At 36.1% G+C, this 15,666-nt stretch overlaps 1 protein-coding gene across 1 annotated transcript in view; it reads left to right on the top strand.

Annotated features, from left to right (window-relative positions):
* The window catches only part of USP14 (ubiquitin specific peptidase 14), a 49,946-nt gene that overhangs the window by 28,753 nt on the left and 5,527 nt on the right, over positions 1–15,666 (top strand). The window contains exons 6-13 of the mRNA XM_019418338.2: positions 3,253–3,311; positions 6,626–6,756; positions 7,677–7,757; positions 8,133–8,218; positions 9,799–9,913; positions 13,077–13,142; positions 13,285–13,377; positions 14,970–15,098. Coding sequence (XP_019273883.1) covers positions 3,253–3,311; positions 6,626–6,756; positions 7,677–7,757; positions 8,133–8,218; positions 9,799–9,913; positions 13,077–13,142; positions 13,285–13,377; positions 14,970–15,098 — 760 coding nt within the window. The remainder of the gene's footprint in view (positions 1–3,252; positions 3,312–6,625; positions 6,757–7,676; positions 7,758–8,132; positions 8,219–9,798; positions 9,914–13,076; positions 13,143–13,284; positions 13,378–14,969; positions 15,099–15,666) is intronic.

Here is a 15,666-nt window from a genome sequence, read left to right as displayed (position 1 = left end):
AAACGTTTTCTTGGTAGGGGCCCCTGGGTGGCTCAGTCCATTAAGTGTCTGACTTCAGCTTAGGTCATGATCTCATGGTTCATGAGTTCTAGCCCCACATCGGGCTCTGTGCTTACAGCTCAGAGGCTGCAGCCTGCCTCAGGTTTTGTGTCTCCCTCTCTCTGTCCCTCCTCTGCTCATGCTCATGCTTTGTCTCTCTCTCAAAAATAAATAAACATCAAAAAAAATTTTTTTTAATTTTTTATTTATTTATTTTTTTTGGTATAATGAGAGGTTTGTGTGGGGAGATAGTGTTAAATTATGCTTTTCCTATTCTTAGTGAGTTAAAAGATAATTCATTAGTATAGCCTTTGCCATAAATGTAGGGATAGTTAGTTAGCAATGTTGTCCTGTAACTAGAAGTAAAATTCACTAACAACATGTTGTTATAAACTTCACTGATGTTTTGGGATACACTTGCTTTATTAGTACATTAACTTCAGAAGTGCCTTTTAAGAAGTTACAAACTAAGAGGGAAGCTATTATGATTTTCACTTTTTATTTTTTATTTATTTATTTATTTATTTATTTATTTTTTTTATTAAATTTTTTTTTTTAACGTTTATTTATTTTTGAGACAGAGACAAAGCATGAACGGGGGAGGGTCAGAGAGAGGGAGACCCAGAATCTGAAACAGGTTCCAGGCTCCGAGCTGTCAGCACAGAGCCTGACGCGGGAATGGGGGAGGGTCAGAGAGAGGGAGACCCAGAATCTGAAACAGGTTCCAGGCTCCGAGCTGTCAGCACAGAGCCTGACGCGGGGCTCGAACTCACAGACCGTGAGATCATGACCTGGGCCAAAGTCGGCCGCTTAACCGACTGAGCCACCCAGGCGCCCCTGATTTTCACTGTTTAAAATGAATATATATAATTCAGACATTGTTATGAATTGTGTACTGAAAAACTTAAAAACTTGAGTCATAGCAATTTCCAAAATATCTAAATTAACAACTTTTCAGTTGGATATGATTTGACATTTTCTGTGACCTCTTTGATTGTTTACATAAGCACAGACATTTTTTTACTTTATTTTTTTATTTTAGAGAAAGTACGCACGCGAGCATGGGAGGGGGCAGAGGGGGTAGAGATAGAGAGAGAAAGAAAGAAAAAGAAAGAAAGGGAAAATCTTAATCAGTCTCCATGTTCAGCATGGAGCCTGACATAGGACTCGATCCCATAACCCTGGGATCAGCCAAAATCAAGTCAGATGGGTCAACCGAATGAGAGACCCAGGCGCCCCAAAGTTTTTTTTATTTTTAAATAGAAATGTAATTTACATGGAGTAAATATCTTGTGTTTGGTGTGATCAGTTTTGATAAATGCAAATATCTGTAACCCATTTTACAAATTACAGAACATTTCCCTCATCCCAGGAAGTTTTTATATTTCTACCTTTTCCTAGTCCTCATTCCCACCCACTACCCAACTCTGCAAGCAGCTACTGATCTCATATTAGTTTTGTGCATTCAGGAACTTAAATGTACAGAATGTATTTTTGGTTTGGCTTAGTTTAGTTAGCATAGTTTTTGAAATTCATCCATGTTACTGATGGTATTGATAGTTCTTATGGCTCTACATTCTTGCCAATCTTGGTTGATATCATTCTTTTTCATTTTAGTCCCTTCAGTGGGTGTGTGGTACATGAACATAGTTTTTTAATCATAGTGAATAGGCAGTCATTCTCTTGCCCCTCGGTGTTTGATATATGAATGATCATTTCTGATTCTGTGTCATAAGATGTATGAATAAATACTAGTTTATTTCCTTTGAATGGCCAGTCCTTTGTGCTGTTATAAATTAACTGAGAATTTTAAATTGAAAGTGAATTTAGAAATTATTTAATAGCAACACCTCATTTTATAGGTAAGCAGACAGACTTGAAAATTAAAGGGACTTATTTATTGTTACATAGAAAGTTAATGCTGAATGTAGGTATATTGACTTTGATTTAATGTTTTTGATGTAATGCTTTTTTTTGTTATTTCTGAAGTTGTGTTTTATTTTCTTTGTAATAATGGATATTATACTTGTACTTTTTTGTTTTGCAGTGTTTTCAGGAAATTTTTTTTTTTTTTTAATTTTTTAAGTTTATTTATTTTGAGATAGAGGAGAGAATTCCAAGCAGGCTATGCACTGTCAACGCTGAGCTCAACATGGGGCTCAAAACTCACAAAATGTGAGATCATGAGCTGAGCCAAAACTAAAAGTTGGTCGCTTAACGGACTGAGCCACTAGGTGCCCCGGGAAATGTTTTTTTTAAAAGTAATTGTTGGCAGGGAGGGGCGCCTGGGTGGCTCCGTTGGTTAAGCATTGGACTTCTGCTCAGTTCATGATCTCACGGTTTGTGAGTTCAAACCCCGCATTGGGCTCTGTGCTGGCAGCTGAGAACCTGGAGCCTGCTTTGGATTCTGGGTCTCCCTCTCTGTCTGCCCCTCCCCTGCTCATGCTTTGTCTCTCTCTCTCTGTCTCAGAAATAAACATTAAAATAAATAAATAAATAAATAAATAAATAAATAAATAAATAAATAAAGTGTTAAGAGAAAGAATTTAAAAGTAGTCTTCATTCATCTAATTCTTTTTTTCTTTAAAACAAACATTAAAAAAAGTTTTTTTTTATTTTTTTATTTTTGAGATAGAGATAAGAGCATGAGCTGAGGGGAGGGGCAGAGAGAGGAGACACAGAATCTGAAGCAGGCTCCAGGCTCTGAGAGGTCAGCACAGAGCCTGACGTGGGTCTTGAACCCACAAACTATGAGAGCATGACTGGAGCTGAAGTCAGATGCTTAACTCAATGAGCCACCCAGGCACCCCTTTTTTTCCCTTTTTGAAATGTTTATTTTGGGAGCAGTGCATAGGGGAGGGGCAGGGAGAGGGGGGGAGAGAGAATCCCAAGCAGGCTCTATGCTGTCAGCACAGAGCCTGGTGGAGGGCTTGATATCATGAACCGTGAGATCATGACCTGAGCCAAAACCAAGAGTCAGAGGCTCAACTGGCTGAGCCACCCAGGCACCCCCCTAAATTCCCTTTTTTCTTAGTGTTCCTTTTTGTACATATAATTGTTAATGTAACAAGACCAAAAGAGGAGGAAATATAAAGGTGGGAACAACTCTGATAAACTTGCAGTTGAAGGTGTCATAAGCTCTTTTAACTAGTTTCTTCTCATTTGAGTTTCAGAATGAATCGAATCCTATTTAATTCTGCCTAATGTTCCTAGGTATGCAGGTGCCTTGAGAGCTTCAGGGGAAATGGCTTCAGCACAGTACATTACTGCAGGTCGGTATCTTAAAACTCCTTTTTTGAGAGGGCAGTGTAGTATTCAATAAGTTATTTTTCACTCAGTTTGTTTAGTAGCTTTCAATTTAAAAAATTGTTTTGTAAAACCTTGTCTCATTAAAATCGGAGTACTTATACTTACATTTTATTTTATTATCCAAATTATAAACCTTTGATGTCTGTCTTTTCTCACTAAGAGTCTTTCGGTTTTTTGGATTAAATTTAATTTTGGCTTTAGGTTCTATTAGTAAGATCTATCTCTGAGGATAGCAAGAGGTAGGTTTTATTATAGTTGATGCAGTCATTACAAGAGAGTCTAATGTTAGTGTAAGGAAGTGGTATATGAAATATGAGGAGAAACAAATTCTTAAAGCATGGGAATAACATTTCTTCATTACATGAGACCATGTATTCTGTCTCCATTCATTTTGGGACAGTTTTACAAGTGAATACTTTCTTAAGTCATTGGGTTAGATTGATAAGGTATTCTTATGGCTGTGCCTTTTTGTTTGTAACAGCTTTAACTAGATACAATTCCCATACCATACAATTTATGCACTTAAAGTGCACAATTCGTTGTCTTTTAGTATACTCAGGGTTGTGCAGCCATCACCACAGGTCCATTTTAGAACATTTCATCGCTTTGAAAAGGAAGCTCTGTAACCTTTCACAGTCACCCTGTTTTCCGCTCTCCACCCCCAGCCCTGTACAGCCACTCACCTACTGTCAGTCTCCATAAATTTGCCTATTCTGGACTTTTGACAAAAATGGAATTTACAATATGTGGTCTTTTTAGAGAGGCTTCTTTCACTATTTTCAAGGTTCATCCAGATTGTAGTATGTATGAGTGCTTGATTCCTTATTGCTGAAAAAGATTCTGTTGTAGGCATATATTGTATTTCCTTTGTCCTTTTATCAATGATAGACATTTGGGTGGTTTCCGCTTTTGACTATTGTAGTATTGCTATTGTAAGTATTGCTAAAAACTTGTTCAAGGATTTCTGTGGACATGTTTTTATTTCTCTTGGGTATATATCTGTGAGTGGAATTGCTGGGTCGTATGGTAACTATACTTTAACCTTTTGAGGAATGCCAGACTGTTTTCCAAAGCAGCTGCATCATTTTATATTTCTCCCAGCATGAATAAGGGTTCCCATTTCTCTGTATTGTTGCTAATACTTGGTATTGTCTGTTTTTGATTATAGCTAGCCTAGGGGTGTGAAGTGGTATCTCATTGTGGTCAGCTGTTAATTTGTAATACTATAAAAACAGTATGTTTCTTTGTGTCATTTGTAGTTAGAGGTTTTTCCTTCGACCATTTTTTTTCCTGAAAGATTTATTGGAAGTTTTTAATGAGAAAAATATGATCATTTATATCTAGTTTACTTGTTTGCTTTTGTATCTAAGAGTAGCTTGGAATTTCAGCAACTTCTCCAGTATCCTCTAAGAGGCTTGTAGTATTGAGGAGATGAAAGATACTGTTTTTCATTTTTAAATTTTATTTTGTGCTAATTTTTTTAAATGTTTATTTTTAAAAGAGACCGAGTGTGTGCAGGGGAGGGGCAGAGAGAGAGGGAGACAAAGATTCTGAAGCAGGCTCCAGGCTATAACATGTTAGCGCAGAGCCTGACACAGGGCTCAGACTCAGAGCCACGAGATCATGACCTGAGCCAATATCAGGCGCTTAACCACCTGAGCCACCAGGTGCCCCTGTGCTAATTTTTTAAAATGTTTATTTATTTATTTTGAGAAAGAGCGTGTGTGAGCAGGGGAGGGCCAGAGAGAGAGGAGGGAGTGAGAAGCCCAAGCAGGCTCCTCACTGTCAGCACAGAGCCCGATATGGGGCTCGAACCCATGAAATGTGAGATCATGACCTGAGCTGAAACCAAGAGTCAGATGCTTAACTGACTGAGCCACCCAGGCACCCCTGTTTTGTGCTAAATTTAAATTTACAGAACAGTTACAAGAATTCACCAGTTATTAACTTTTTGTCCTACCTAGATACCTGGCTCATCATTCTCTGTAACCATGTTCTTTTTTTTTTTTTTTTTTGAACCTTCAAGAGTAAGGTATAGACGTTACAGTTTATTCCTGAATACTTCAGTATGTATTTCCCAAGAATAAGGACATTCATAATCACAAGACAATTACCATTTTTCAAAATCTAGGGGTTTAACATGGATGAAGTACTCTAAAATACAGATTACTTAAATTTCGGCAGTTGATCCAGTATTGCCATTATAAAGTTCTTTGCTTTGGGAGCCAGTTTGGGATCATACATTGTATTCAATTTTCATGTTTTACTAGTCTCTTTTAATGTATAGTGCATTTTTGATCTTTTTCTTTCAAACTAATGAAATACTTTGAGATGCTCTGTTTATGGTATATATTAAATCTTAAACCATTGTTTATTTTGAGTAATGTGTACTTTAAAGTGTGCTATAATTTAGATTTTTTCTTTTAAAAATCATTAGCTTGGTAGTGATGCTTAATTTTTGCTGTCTCTTGGAAAAACATTTTTAAACACCACGTTGTTTTATTCGGGAATATTTTATTGCACACTGGCTTTGTGCTTAGTATTTTCTGGGCTTCGGTTTGTATATACTAATGGTAGATAACATTTCACATGTTAGTTAACGAAACGAGTCAAGATAGGCTAGACTAGCATTTTGCTGTACATGAAGTAAGAAGGGCAAGGTATGATAGCCAGGGAGTCAGCAGAGCAGGAGTATTCTGAACTCCCAGAGCAGGGCTCAGTCTGCCATGACCATGAGATTTTATGAAAGTGAAAGAGGATAGCAGAGGAAAGATTTTGAAGAAGGCAAATTAGTTTTGGTTCTTAGTAGAGTTAGGATGTATGTTAAACATATTTTATTTAATGTTTAGGAGTTAAGTAGTTGGGAGCTAAGTACGGGCTTAAGGGGAGGTCGGTTGGGAGTGGTGGCCTGACAGTGGCATAGTACCAAAACAGTAACATCAGCCTGTTTGATCCCTAGACAAAGGTTATGTGTTCTCTGTGTTGAATGAATATACCGTGCTTTGTTTTGGAAGACAAAGGCTGGCAAGGAGAGAGAGACAGAGGGGCAGGGCTCAGAAGTTGTTTATAGTTAGTGCATTATAAAGTCTTCGGGTCAATTCTTTAAGATTTAAAAACAAATCTTTTTCTTATTGGGAATCTGAAAACTACAAAAAGAGTAGATATACTTAAAAGTACTCAGCAGTTTTGTGTTTTTATTAATCTAGAATTAATTTATAGTAACATGTATTAAATGTGTCACTGTTTTACTAAAGCAGTGTTTGCTTTGCTTTTTAAGCCCTTAGAGATTTGTTTGATTCCATGGATAAAACGTCTTCTAGTATTCCACCTATTATCCTACTGCAGTTTTTACACATGGCTTTCCCACAGTTTGCGGAGAAGGGTGAACAAGGACAGTATCTTCAACAGGTAAACAGGGCAAGGTTCTGGGGTTTTCATTGTGTAAATGTAAAACTTAGGTGTTATACACTTACCATATTTATTTGCATTTCCAAATACACTCCAGTTATCAGTCCTCTCTGGTTCATACTATCATCTTTTGCCTGGAGTGGTCTGGTAATTGATCATCTCACTTCTGCTTTTGTCCGTCTTTTTGCGGGTTTCTCCACACAACCTTTTAGAGTCCTTAAACTGTTACTAAGGAATAATCCTTGGTCCCTTGTTGATTGCCTCTTAGTGATTTTCTATCCCAGTCCTGAATAATCTTATTCCTGGCTACCTCCCTGAGCTCATCATGTACCACTCTCACCCTTGCTTACTTTGGCTCTCCTGTACACTCACTGGCTTCCTTGCTATTTTTTAAACCCTCCACATACCCTCTTTCTGCAGGGTCTTTGCTCTTCTTTCTTTAGCTTACAGATAAGTGCATGGCTTGCTTCCTCATATTGTTTGGGTCTTCCGGCTCAAATGTCAAGGCATCAGAGAAGCTTTCTTGACTATCCTATTGAAATAGCACACTTCCTTTCACCTCATCACTTTCTGCTCCCATATTTTTTTTTTTCTTCATAACTTCTCTTTAGGTGAATTTATGTTATATGTTATTTATATCCCCCTTGAGAACTTCCTTCTGTTTTGGTCACGGCTGTGTTTATTCTTAGTGTCTAAAACAGTGTTTAGCATAAGGAAGAGATCAGTGAACCTCTCTTGAATGAATGAATGTTCTGGAATTCTTTGCTTTGAAGATCATATAATATCTCATTTGACTTAATATTTTAAATAAAATAGCTTTATTTCCCTTCCCTAAGGAAACAGTACTTCTTTTGGAAGACTCTTATGGGTAAAACGCTGTCACAGCCAGGATTATTTACTGTGTCATTTTTAAATTACAGGATGCTAATGAATGTTGGATACAAATGATGCGAGTATTGCAACAGAAATTGGAAGCTATAGAAGATGATTCTGTTAAAGAGGTGATTGAAATCTATTTGTGCTTATAGACTTCCATTATACCTTGATTTCCCCCTACTCACCAATCCCAAAGGCTTGAAATAAATTCATCTTAATAGATACACATGTACTTGAATACTTTAACATGCTCAGTCTGTAGTTGGAATTTGAAAGCTTGCATTTGACACTTGAATTCAGTGTATTATTTATTAAACATAGAAGATATTATTGAGCATCTGTAGTCTTTTGGTGATGTTTTTTGAATAGAAGGATTTTACAGAAGGGGCTTACATTTTAAAAAGCTTAAATATGTATTTACTAAATTGGATTATGAGGGAAGAAATACACATTAGTATCTATATAAAGTAAATTTGGAATTTTTGTTTTAATTTTTGCAGACAGATTCTTCATCTGCATCAGCAGTGACACCTTCTAAAAAGAAAAGCTTAATTGATCAGTTCTTCGGAGTTGAGTTTGAAACTACGTATCCTTATGAGCCAAGATTTGTAGAGGCTGTACTCATAACTTACTAGAAGTAGATGGGTATCAGTAGCATTGTTGACTGATTGGAGTGGTGGGTGGGGTATGAAAAATTCTTCAGAGGCTTTATGCCTGAAAAATATGGTGAAACTTAGGAATTTGGAAAAATATACCCATTAGAGTAATCCTAATGTTTAGGTAAGTATATACTTTAATAAGGATATTCATTATTTTTTCCTAAGAATATCTTTAGCGGAGTCAACCTCATTAATTCACTTCATAGGGAATTTTTTTTTTTTTTTTACTTCATAGGGAATTAATTTTTTAAATGTATGAAACAATGTATCAGCCAAATTGTATACATGAGATTGAGCCAATAAAACATGAATTCATGAATTTAGGGAAGGCCTATTTTCTAGGTCATGGGTAGAAGCTTAAAGATTTCTGTTTATGTACCTTAGTGTTAAAACCATTCAATACTATGAGTACCAATGTATATTTGTTGAGAGTTTATCCTTTTATACACTCATTACTCATATTGTTGGTAAGTGAATGGAGCACTTTTAAGTATGTTGAAATGAATCTACTTGGAAACCAAAATGTTTTAAATACCAGTGTATGATGCTATTTTTTTTAAATTCCAGTATAGTTATAACATACAATGTTATATTAGTTTCAAGCGTATAATATAGTGATTCAGCAGTTCTACACATTACTCAGTGCTCATTTTCCTATTTCACCCACCTCCCCTCTAGTAACCATCAGTTTGTTCTCTATAGCTAAGAAGAGTCTGTTTCTTGGTTTGTCTCTTTGTTCATTTGATTTTGTTTCTTAAATTCCACGAGTGAAATCAAACAGTATGTGTCTTTTTCAGATTAACTTATTTCACTTAACGTAATACCCTCTAGCTCCATTCAGTTGTTGCAGATTGCAAGATATCAGTCTTTTTTTTTTTTTGTGGCTGAATAATATTCCATTGTGTATATATAACACATCTTTATCCATTCATCCATCAACGGACACTTGGGCTGTTTCCATAACTTGGCTATTGTAAATAATGCAATAAACATGGGGGTGCCTATATGTCTTTTCAAATTAGCGTTTCCATATTCTGTGGATAAATACCTAGTAGTGGAATTCCTGGATCATATGGTTGTTCTGTACTGTGTTCCACAGTGGCTGCACCTGTTTGCATTTCCACCAGCAGTTCATGAGAGTTCCTTTTTCTCCACATTCTTGCCAGCACTTGTCATTTTAGCCATTCTGACAGATGTGAGGTGATATTGTGGGTTTGATTTGCATTCTCCTGATGATTAGTGATGCTGAACATCTTTTTTTGTGTTGGCTGTCTGTATATCTGCTTTGGAGAAATGTCTATGTCTTCTGCCCATTTTTAATTGAATTATTATTATTTTTTGGTGTTGTATAAATTCTTTATATGTTTTGGATACTAACCCTTTATCGGATATGTCATTTGCAAATAGTGATGCTATTAATTTTAATAGCATTAGGATAATTTATTATATTCAGGATTATGTAACAAAGTGAATGCCTGTTGGTATATTCCTTATCTTATTTCTCAAGCATGAAATGTACAGAATCTGAAGAAGAAGAAGTCACTAAAGGGAAGGAAAATCAGCTTCAGCTTAGCTGTTTTATCAATCAAGAAGTCAAGTATCTTTTTACAGGACTTAAATTGGTAAGTTCAGTTACAGTTGATCTTAATTGTAAATGGATTCTCTATTTGCAGATACACCTACTTAACTAAAATTTATTTATACCTCTAATATCAATACTTGTGGTGCTTTCATAGTCATTTGTAGACATGTTCCATAGTGGCAAAAATTTTGAGTTAATGGACTCAGTCTCACCTGAGGTCCAAAAAGGTGATGCTCTGTCTTCTAGTTTCAACTCATGAAACAAGCAAGTGTCCTTTTGCAGTAATTTTAGTACCACAAATTTTTTTTTTTTTTTGCATTTTGTGCTTTTTGTTGGTGATTTGCTGTTTAGAGTGGCCTTGAGCCAAAGTGCTGAAGTGCTGTCTAGTGTTCTGAGGCCAAGAAGACTGTGTGTGAATGTTTGTTAGATAAGCCTTAAGGAGAAAATAATGTTTGTTAGATAAGCTTTGTTCAGGGATGAATTAGAGTGTAGTTGGCTGTGAAGACGATAATGTGTCAACATATCATTTAATGGAAACACACATAACCACAAGGTTGTGTATTATGTGCATGATAGGTTGACAAAAATGTTGTGACCAGAGGCTTGTAGGAGGCCTCTGAGGGTATTATGATGAGGGTGTATTAGTAATGATGAGTATAAACTGGGATTTTACTGTTCAAATCAGGCCATGTGGGTCCTCTGCCACTGCACCAGTATTACAGTTGAGGCCCCAGAATGTAAGTGACTTAATTGGTTTGTGGCAGAGCCGGGTCTAGAACTTGATACTGTCATTATCCAGTTAGTACTCTTTCACCGTTTCCATATTATAGAATGTATTCTTTAATGAGAAGATTGATAAAATTTAACAGTTTTGCTTGCTAATTTAGTACTTTGGTTTGGTTTGGGAAATACGTACATGTCTTGAAGATAGGCAGTGAATTGAGGCAGGGATTGCATTGATAAACAAGATCATTTGTCATCAGGGAGTTCCCATCTATAGTTTGGGATAAGATTGGCTAGGAAAGGGGTTGGTAAATGTGGACATAAGAGGCAAATAGTAATATTCTCTGCTCTGTGATACTGAAGGGGAGTTGTAATGAGGCCTAATGGCTTTTAAGAGAAGTTTATTTTAAAAGCTTACAAATAATAGCTAACTCCTAAGAGTCCTATAATAAATCATGATGTGCAAGTTTCAAGGCATCAAATGAAGTATAAATGTAATTGGGGAGTGTAGAAGGGAATGGAATGTTTTGGCAGGAACTCTCCAGGACAATATTTTCTTCATAATTTTATAAAATTCTGGAAAAGCTAAATGTGCTTGGCTCTTCTAGATGATAGTGGATTGATAATTGATATAGCTTACCTGATGAATAACATCATGCCAGATATGCTTTCTTGAAAAGCATGTATTTTTCAGATACTGTATTGTCTTGCCCATTTTTATAATAATTTCTAAAAAATGTGTATTTATTTATTGAGAGAGAGAGAGAGGCAGAGAGAGGGAGACAGAATTCCAAGCAGGCTTCGCACTACCAGCACAGAGCCCGACACAGGGCTCAAACCCACGAACCATGAGATCATGATCTGAGCTGAAATTGAGAGTCAGATGCTTAACCAACTGAGCCACTCAGGCGCCCCATGTTGCCTGTTTTTTAGATGCTTTATTATCATTTGTTCTGATTATTCTAGAGTAATTTGGCTCCATATTTCTTTACCATTTTTGCTGATGAACAAACTTGATTAAGTGTTAAAAAGCTACATGGTGATTCCTTTTGTAATATGATTAGTAATGTTTAAAAATTAAGAAAATATTTTATATAAGTAATTTTATAGTAAACATTAACAGTAAATTGTTTTAACTTAAATGTCTTGGATATTAAATGTTCTTATGAAGCAGAGCACATTAGTGTTTGATATGAAAAATAATATTAGCTAATGTTTATTGAACATAGAATATATGCCAAATGGTTGTGCATGTTTTTTACACATTCTGACTCATGTAATTCTAACAGCACTATGATATATATGTGGTTGTTGTTATCATTTCCATATGATGTGCAGAGGGGTAACTGCCTTGCTGAGCATCACATAGGCTGTAAGAAATGGAAAAGCAGACATGATGGTTAAGATATGTAAAATGGCTTTCCACATATGTTAGATTAACAGGTTTTCTCTGTGATGACTTTTCTCATTTAATAGTAATTGGTTCTGGAAGGTTTTTATACATAAAGCATAAAGAACAAGGATTCTCTACATTTTCTTAATTGTCCTTTAATAGTATTCTGATTGTATGTAGACAGAAGCCATAAAAGGCTTTTTTATATTATATAAAATTCAGTGTAAACTCAGAATATGAGCAACATTTGGGTCACAATTTAAAAACTTCAAACGTTATTTACATTCTGAGGAGTTCACACTAGTGTAAATTATTTGATGCCTTTTCAGAACTGAACCAAATCTAAAGGCCTTCGTACATTGTCTTCATTTAGATGATTTTTCGGTGGTATAAATCCATGTTCATATGTTGTCTAACAGAATTAAAAGTAGATTCCAGGGATGCCTGGCTGGCATGTGATTCTTTTTTTTTTTTTTTTTTTTTTTTTGGGGCACCTGGGTGGCTCAGTCGGTTGGGCGTCCGACTTTGGCTCAGGTCATGATCTCCCGCTCTGTGAGTTCTAGCCCCGCGTCGGGCTCTGTCCTGACAGCTCAGAGCCTGGAGCCTGCTTCGGATTCTGTGTCTCCTCTCTGGCCCTCTCCCGTTCATGCTCTGTCTCTCTCTGTCTCAAAAATAAAAGAAAAATAAATGTTTAAAAAAAAAATTAAAAAAAAAAATTTTTTTTAACATTTGTTTATTATTGAGAGACAGAGTGTGAGCAGGGGAGGGGCAGAGAGGGAGACACAGAATCTGAAGCAGCCTCCAGGCCCTGAGCTATCAGCACAGAGCCCGACGTGGGGCTTGAACTCACAAACTGCGAGATCATGACCTGAGCCGAAGTCGTACGCTTAACCGACTGAACCACCCAGTCACCCCTGGCATGTGATTCTGGATCCCCAAGGTCACGAGTTCAAGCCCCACTTTGGGCATAGAACTTATTTAAAAAAAAAAAAAAAAGTGTGATTCTATATTGCAGAAAAAAAATTTTAAAACTAAAAATGTTTGGTCTTCTGTTATATTCCTTTTTTTTTTTTTTTTTTTTTTGTAGCGACTTCAGGAAGAAATCACCAAACAGTCTCCGACATTGCAAAGAAATGCTTTATACATCAAATCTGTAAGTTGTGCATTCCTTTTGAAATTGAATCCATTTTGATGAAAGGTTTCCAGTTAATTAATGTTACCCAGTCTTTGTACCAAACCAAGGAATTAAAAACTTGTGTTATTTGCATGTGATAGGATTTATTTTTTCTCCTCAGTCCAAGATCAGCCGACTACCTGCTTACTTGACTATTCAGATGGTTCGATTTTTTTATAAAGAGAAGGAATCTGTGAATGCTAAAGTTCTTAAGGTTAGTAATGAGCTTCAGTATAATAAAATATTGTAATTCTTTGATAGAAATCCCTAACTTAAAGGTTTCTTTATTCCTTTAGGGATAAACTTCAAAATACTGTAAGGGAAGTTATTAACATTAGATAACTGGTTCTTAATTAACCAAGACTGTGTATTGGAATTATCTATTGTCCTTTTTCTTAAAAAAATTTTTTTTGTGTGTTTATTTATATTTTTGAGGGAGAGAGAGACAGAGCGTGAGTGTGGGAGGGGCAGAAAGAGAGGGAGACACAGAATTGAAGCAGGCTCCAGGCTCTGAGCTGTCAGCACAGAGCCCGACACGGGGCTTGAACCCGTGAACCTCGAGATCATGACCTGAGCCGAAGTTGGACACTCAACCGCCTGAGCCACCCAAGCGCCCCTGTCCTTTTTCTTTTAAATCATTCATACACATGCCTGATTTTTACCACCAGCACCCTCAGCATTTGATTAAGTAGGCCCTGAGGTCTTACAATTTTTTGAAAGATTCCCAGTTAATTCTGATGGTTGCCCTTCACTCTCCCAGAAACACTGCTCTAGAGCAGATCCTCAACTCCATAGATACTGACCCAGCAGTATTATAACACACTACACTCTCTAGTGCAGTAATTATAATCTCTTCAGTAAGAGCCAGCCTTAAGAACTGTTTTATGGAACGGTAGCTCTGCTACATATCCACAGTCCTTGATCCTTGGGAGACAGCTGAAATTCTTAATACAATTTTAGATATACTTAGTGTTACATGATAGGGTCAAATGTAGTTGGAAGTATTTACTAGTGTTAACTATAAATATGTATTAATATTTAGTTATTAAACTGTACCACTTATTTCTGTGTAAAGGAGTATTTCAGGTTACAAAGAGTCATTAAGTGACCCCATTTGTAAATTGATTTCCATTGTCCGTTATAAGTGTCAATTATTTTCACAGCAACTGATCTATTTTTTTTTTTTTTTAAGTTTATTTTGAGAGAGCAAGAGCACGCACAAGCAGGGGAGGGGCAGAGAGAGAGAGAGAGGGAGAAACACAATCAAAGCGGGCTCTAGGCTCTGAGCTGTCAGCGTAGAACCCGATGTAGGGCTCAAATCCACAAATCGTGAGATTATAACCTGAGCTGAAGTTGGACGCTTAACTGACTGAGCCGTCCAGGTGCCCCTGATCTAATGTTTTTGAAATGCTTCTTTTGTCATGTAAATTTTGGTAACTCCTCTGTGGTTAATGTTATGGGTTAGAATATTGGGGGGGAAAAAGTGAAAAATTTTTTTTTACCTTAAAAAGTTAGGACCCGGGTGCCTGGCTGGCTCAGTTGGTAGAGCATGTGACTCTTGATTTTAGCATCCTGCATTCAAGCCCCAAGTTAGGCATGGAGCCTATTTAAAAAGGAAAATTAGGACCAGATTGAAAATAAGCACTGTGATGTTTTCAGCTGCATAGGTTTGCAAGTGATTTTTATAAATTTTATTTTCAACTTCTTTTGATTATGAAAGTACTACTATAAAAGTGTTAATAGATATTTTTAGTAACTACTTTTATAAGTGTGTTTACACATTTTTTTTCTTGGTTTTGTATATAGGATGTTAAATTTCCTCTTATGTTGGACGTGTACGAACTATGTACACCAGAACTTCAGGAGAAAATGGTCTCTTTTCGATCAAAATTCAAGGATCTAGAAGATAAAAAAGTGAATCAGCAGCCAAAGACAGTAGGTTCTTATTGCTGATTTTCTCATTTTAATATTTTAATCTTTAATCTGTTCAACAATTACTTTGTTATCGTTAATCTCTTAGTAGAAATGGATGAACCTCTATTTTCTCTATTCACAAAAGTTTTGGGTATATTTTAGTGTAAGAAAAAGAACTCTAGTTATGGTGTATGGGCCCTTTATGGTAGAATAAGCCCTAATATTTATTTTTTCCCTGTAATATGTAGCTTAAGCTTAAAGTTCTTTTATCACCTCAAAGTACTTTACATAAAATCTTGCCTAGTGTTTTTAGTGTATTTTATTGTTTTCCTTGTAAGTCATGGAATTATCTCTATTTTAAGATGGAATTCATGTTGTAGAGTATCGGCTCATTTATGCCTACTGTGACAACTAAGTTGTATCTTTTAGGTGCTGCTGGTGTGCCTGCCTTTAACTGCTAAAATCACAATCTTAGGAGAGTTTGTATTTAATAAGTTGTATCATTTTAGGTTCAGATAAGGTACAGCTGAACTGTGTGTTGGATTCTTTTTTTTTTTTTTTTTTTTTCCATTATGAAAAACATCTTTCC

The sequence above is a fragment of the Panthera pardus genome, unplaced genomic scaffold (assembly GCF_024362965.1).
Source record: "Panthera pardus isolate Hobbes unplaced genomic scaffold, ASM2436296v1 HiC_scaffold_15, whole genome shotgun sequence".
NCBI lineage: Eukaryota > Metazoa > Chordata > Mammalia > Carnivora > Felidae > Panthera > Panthera pardus.
Note: the sequence above shows the minus strand (reverse complement) of the source record. Positions and strands in the feature narration are given on the sequence as shown.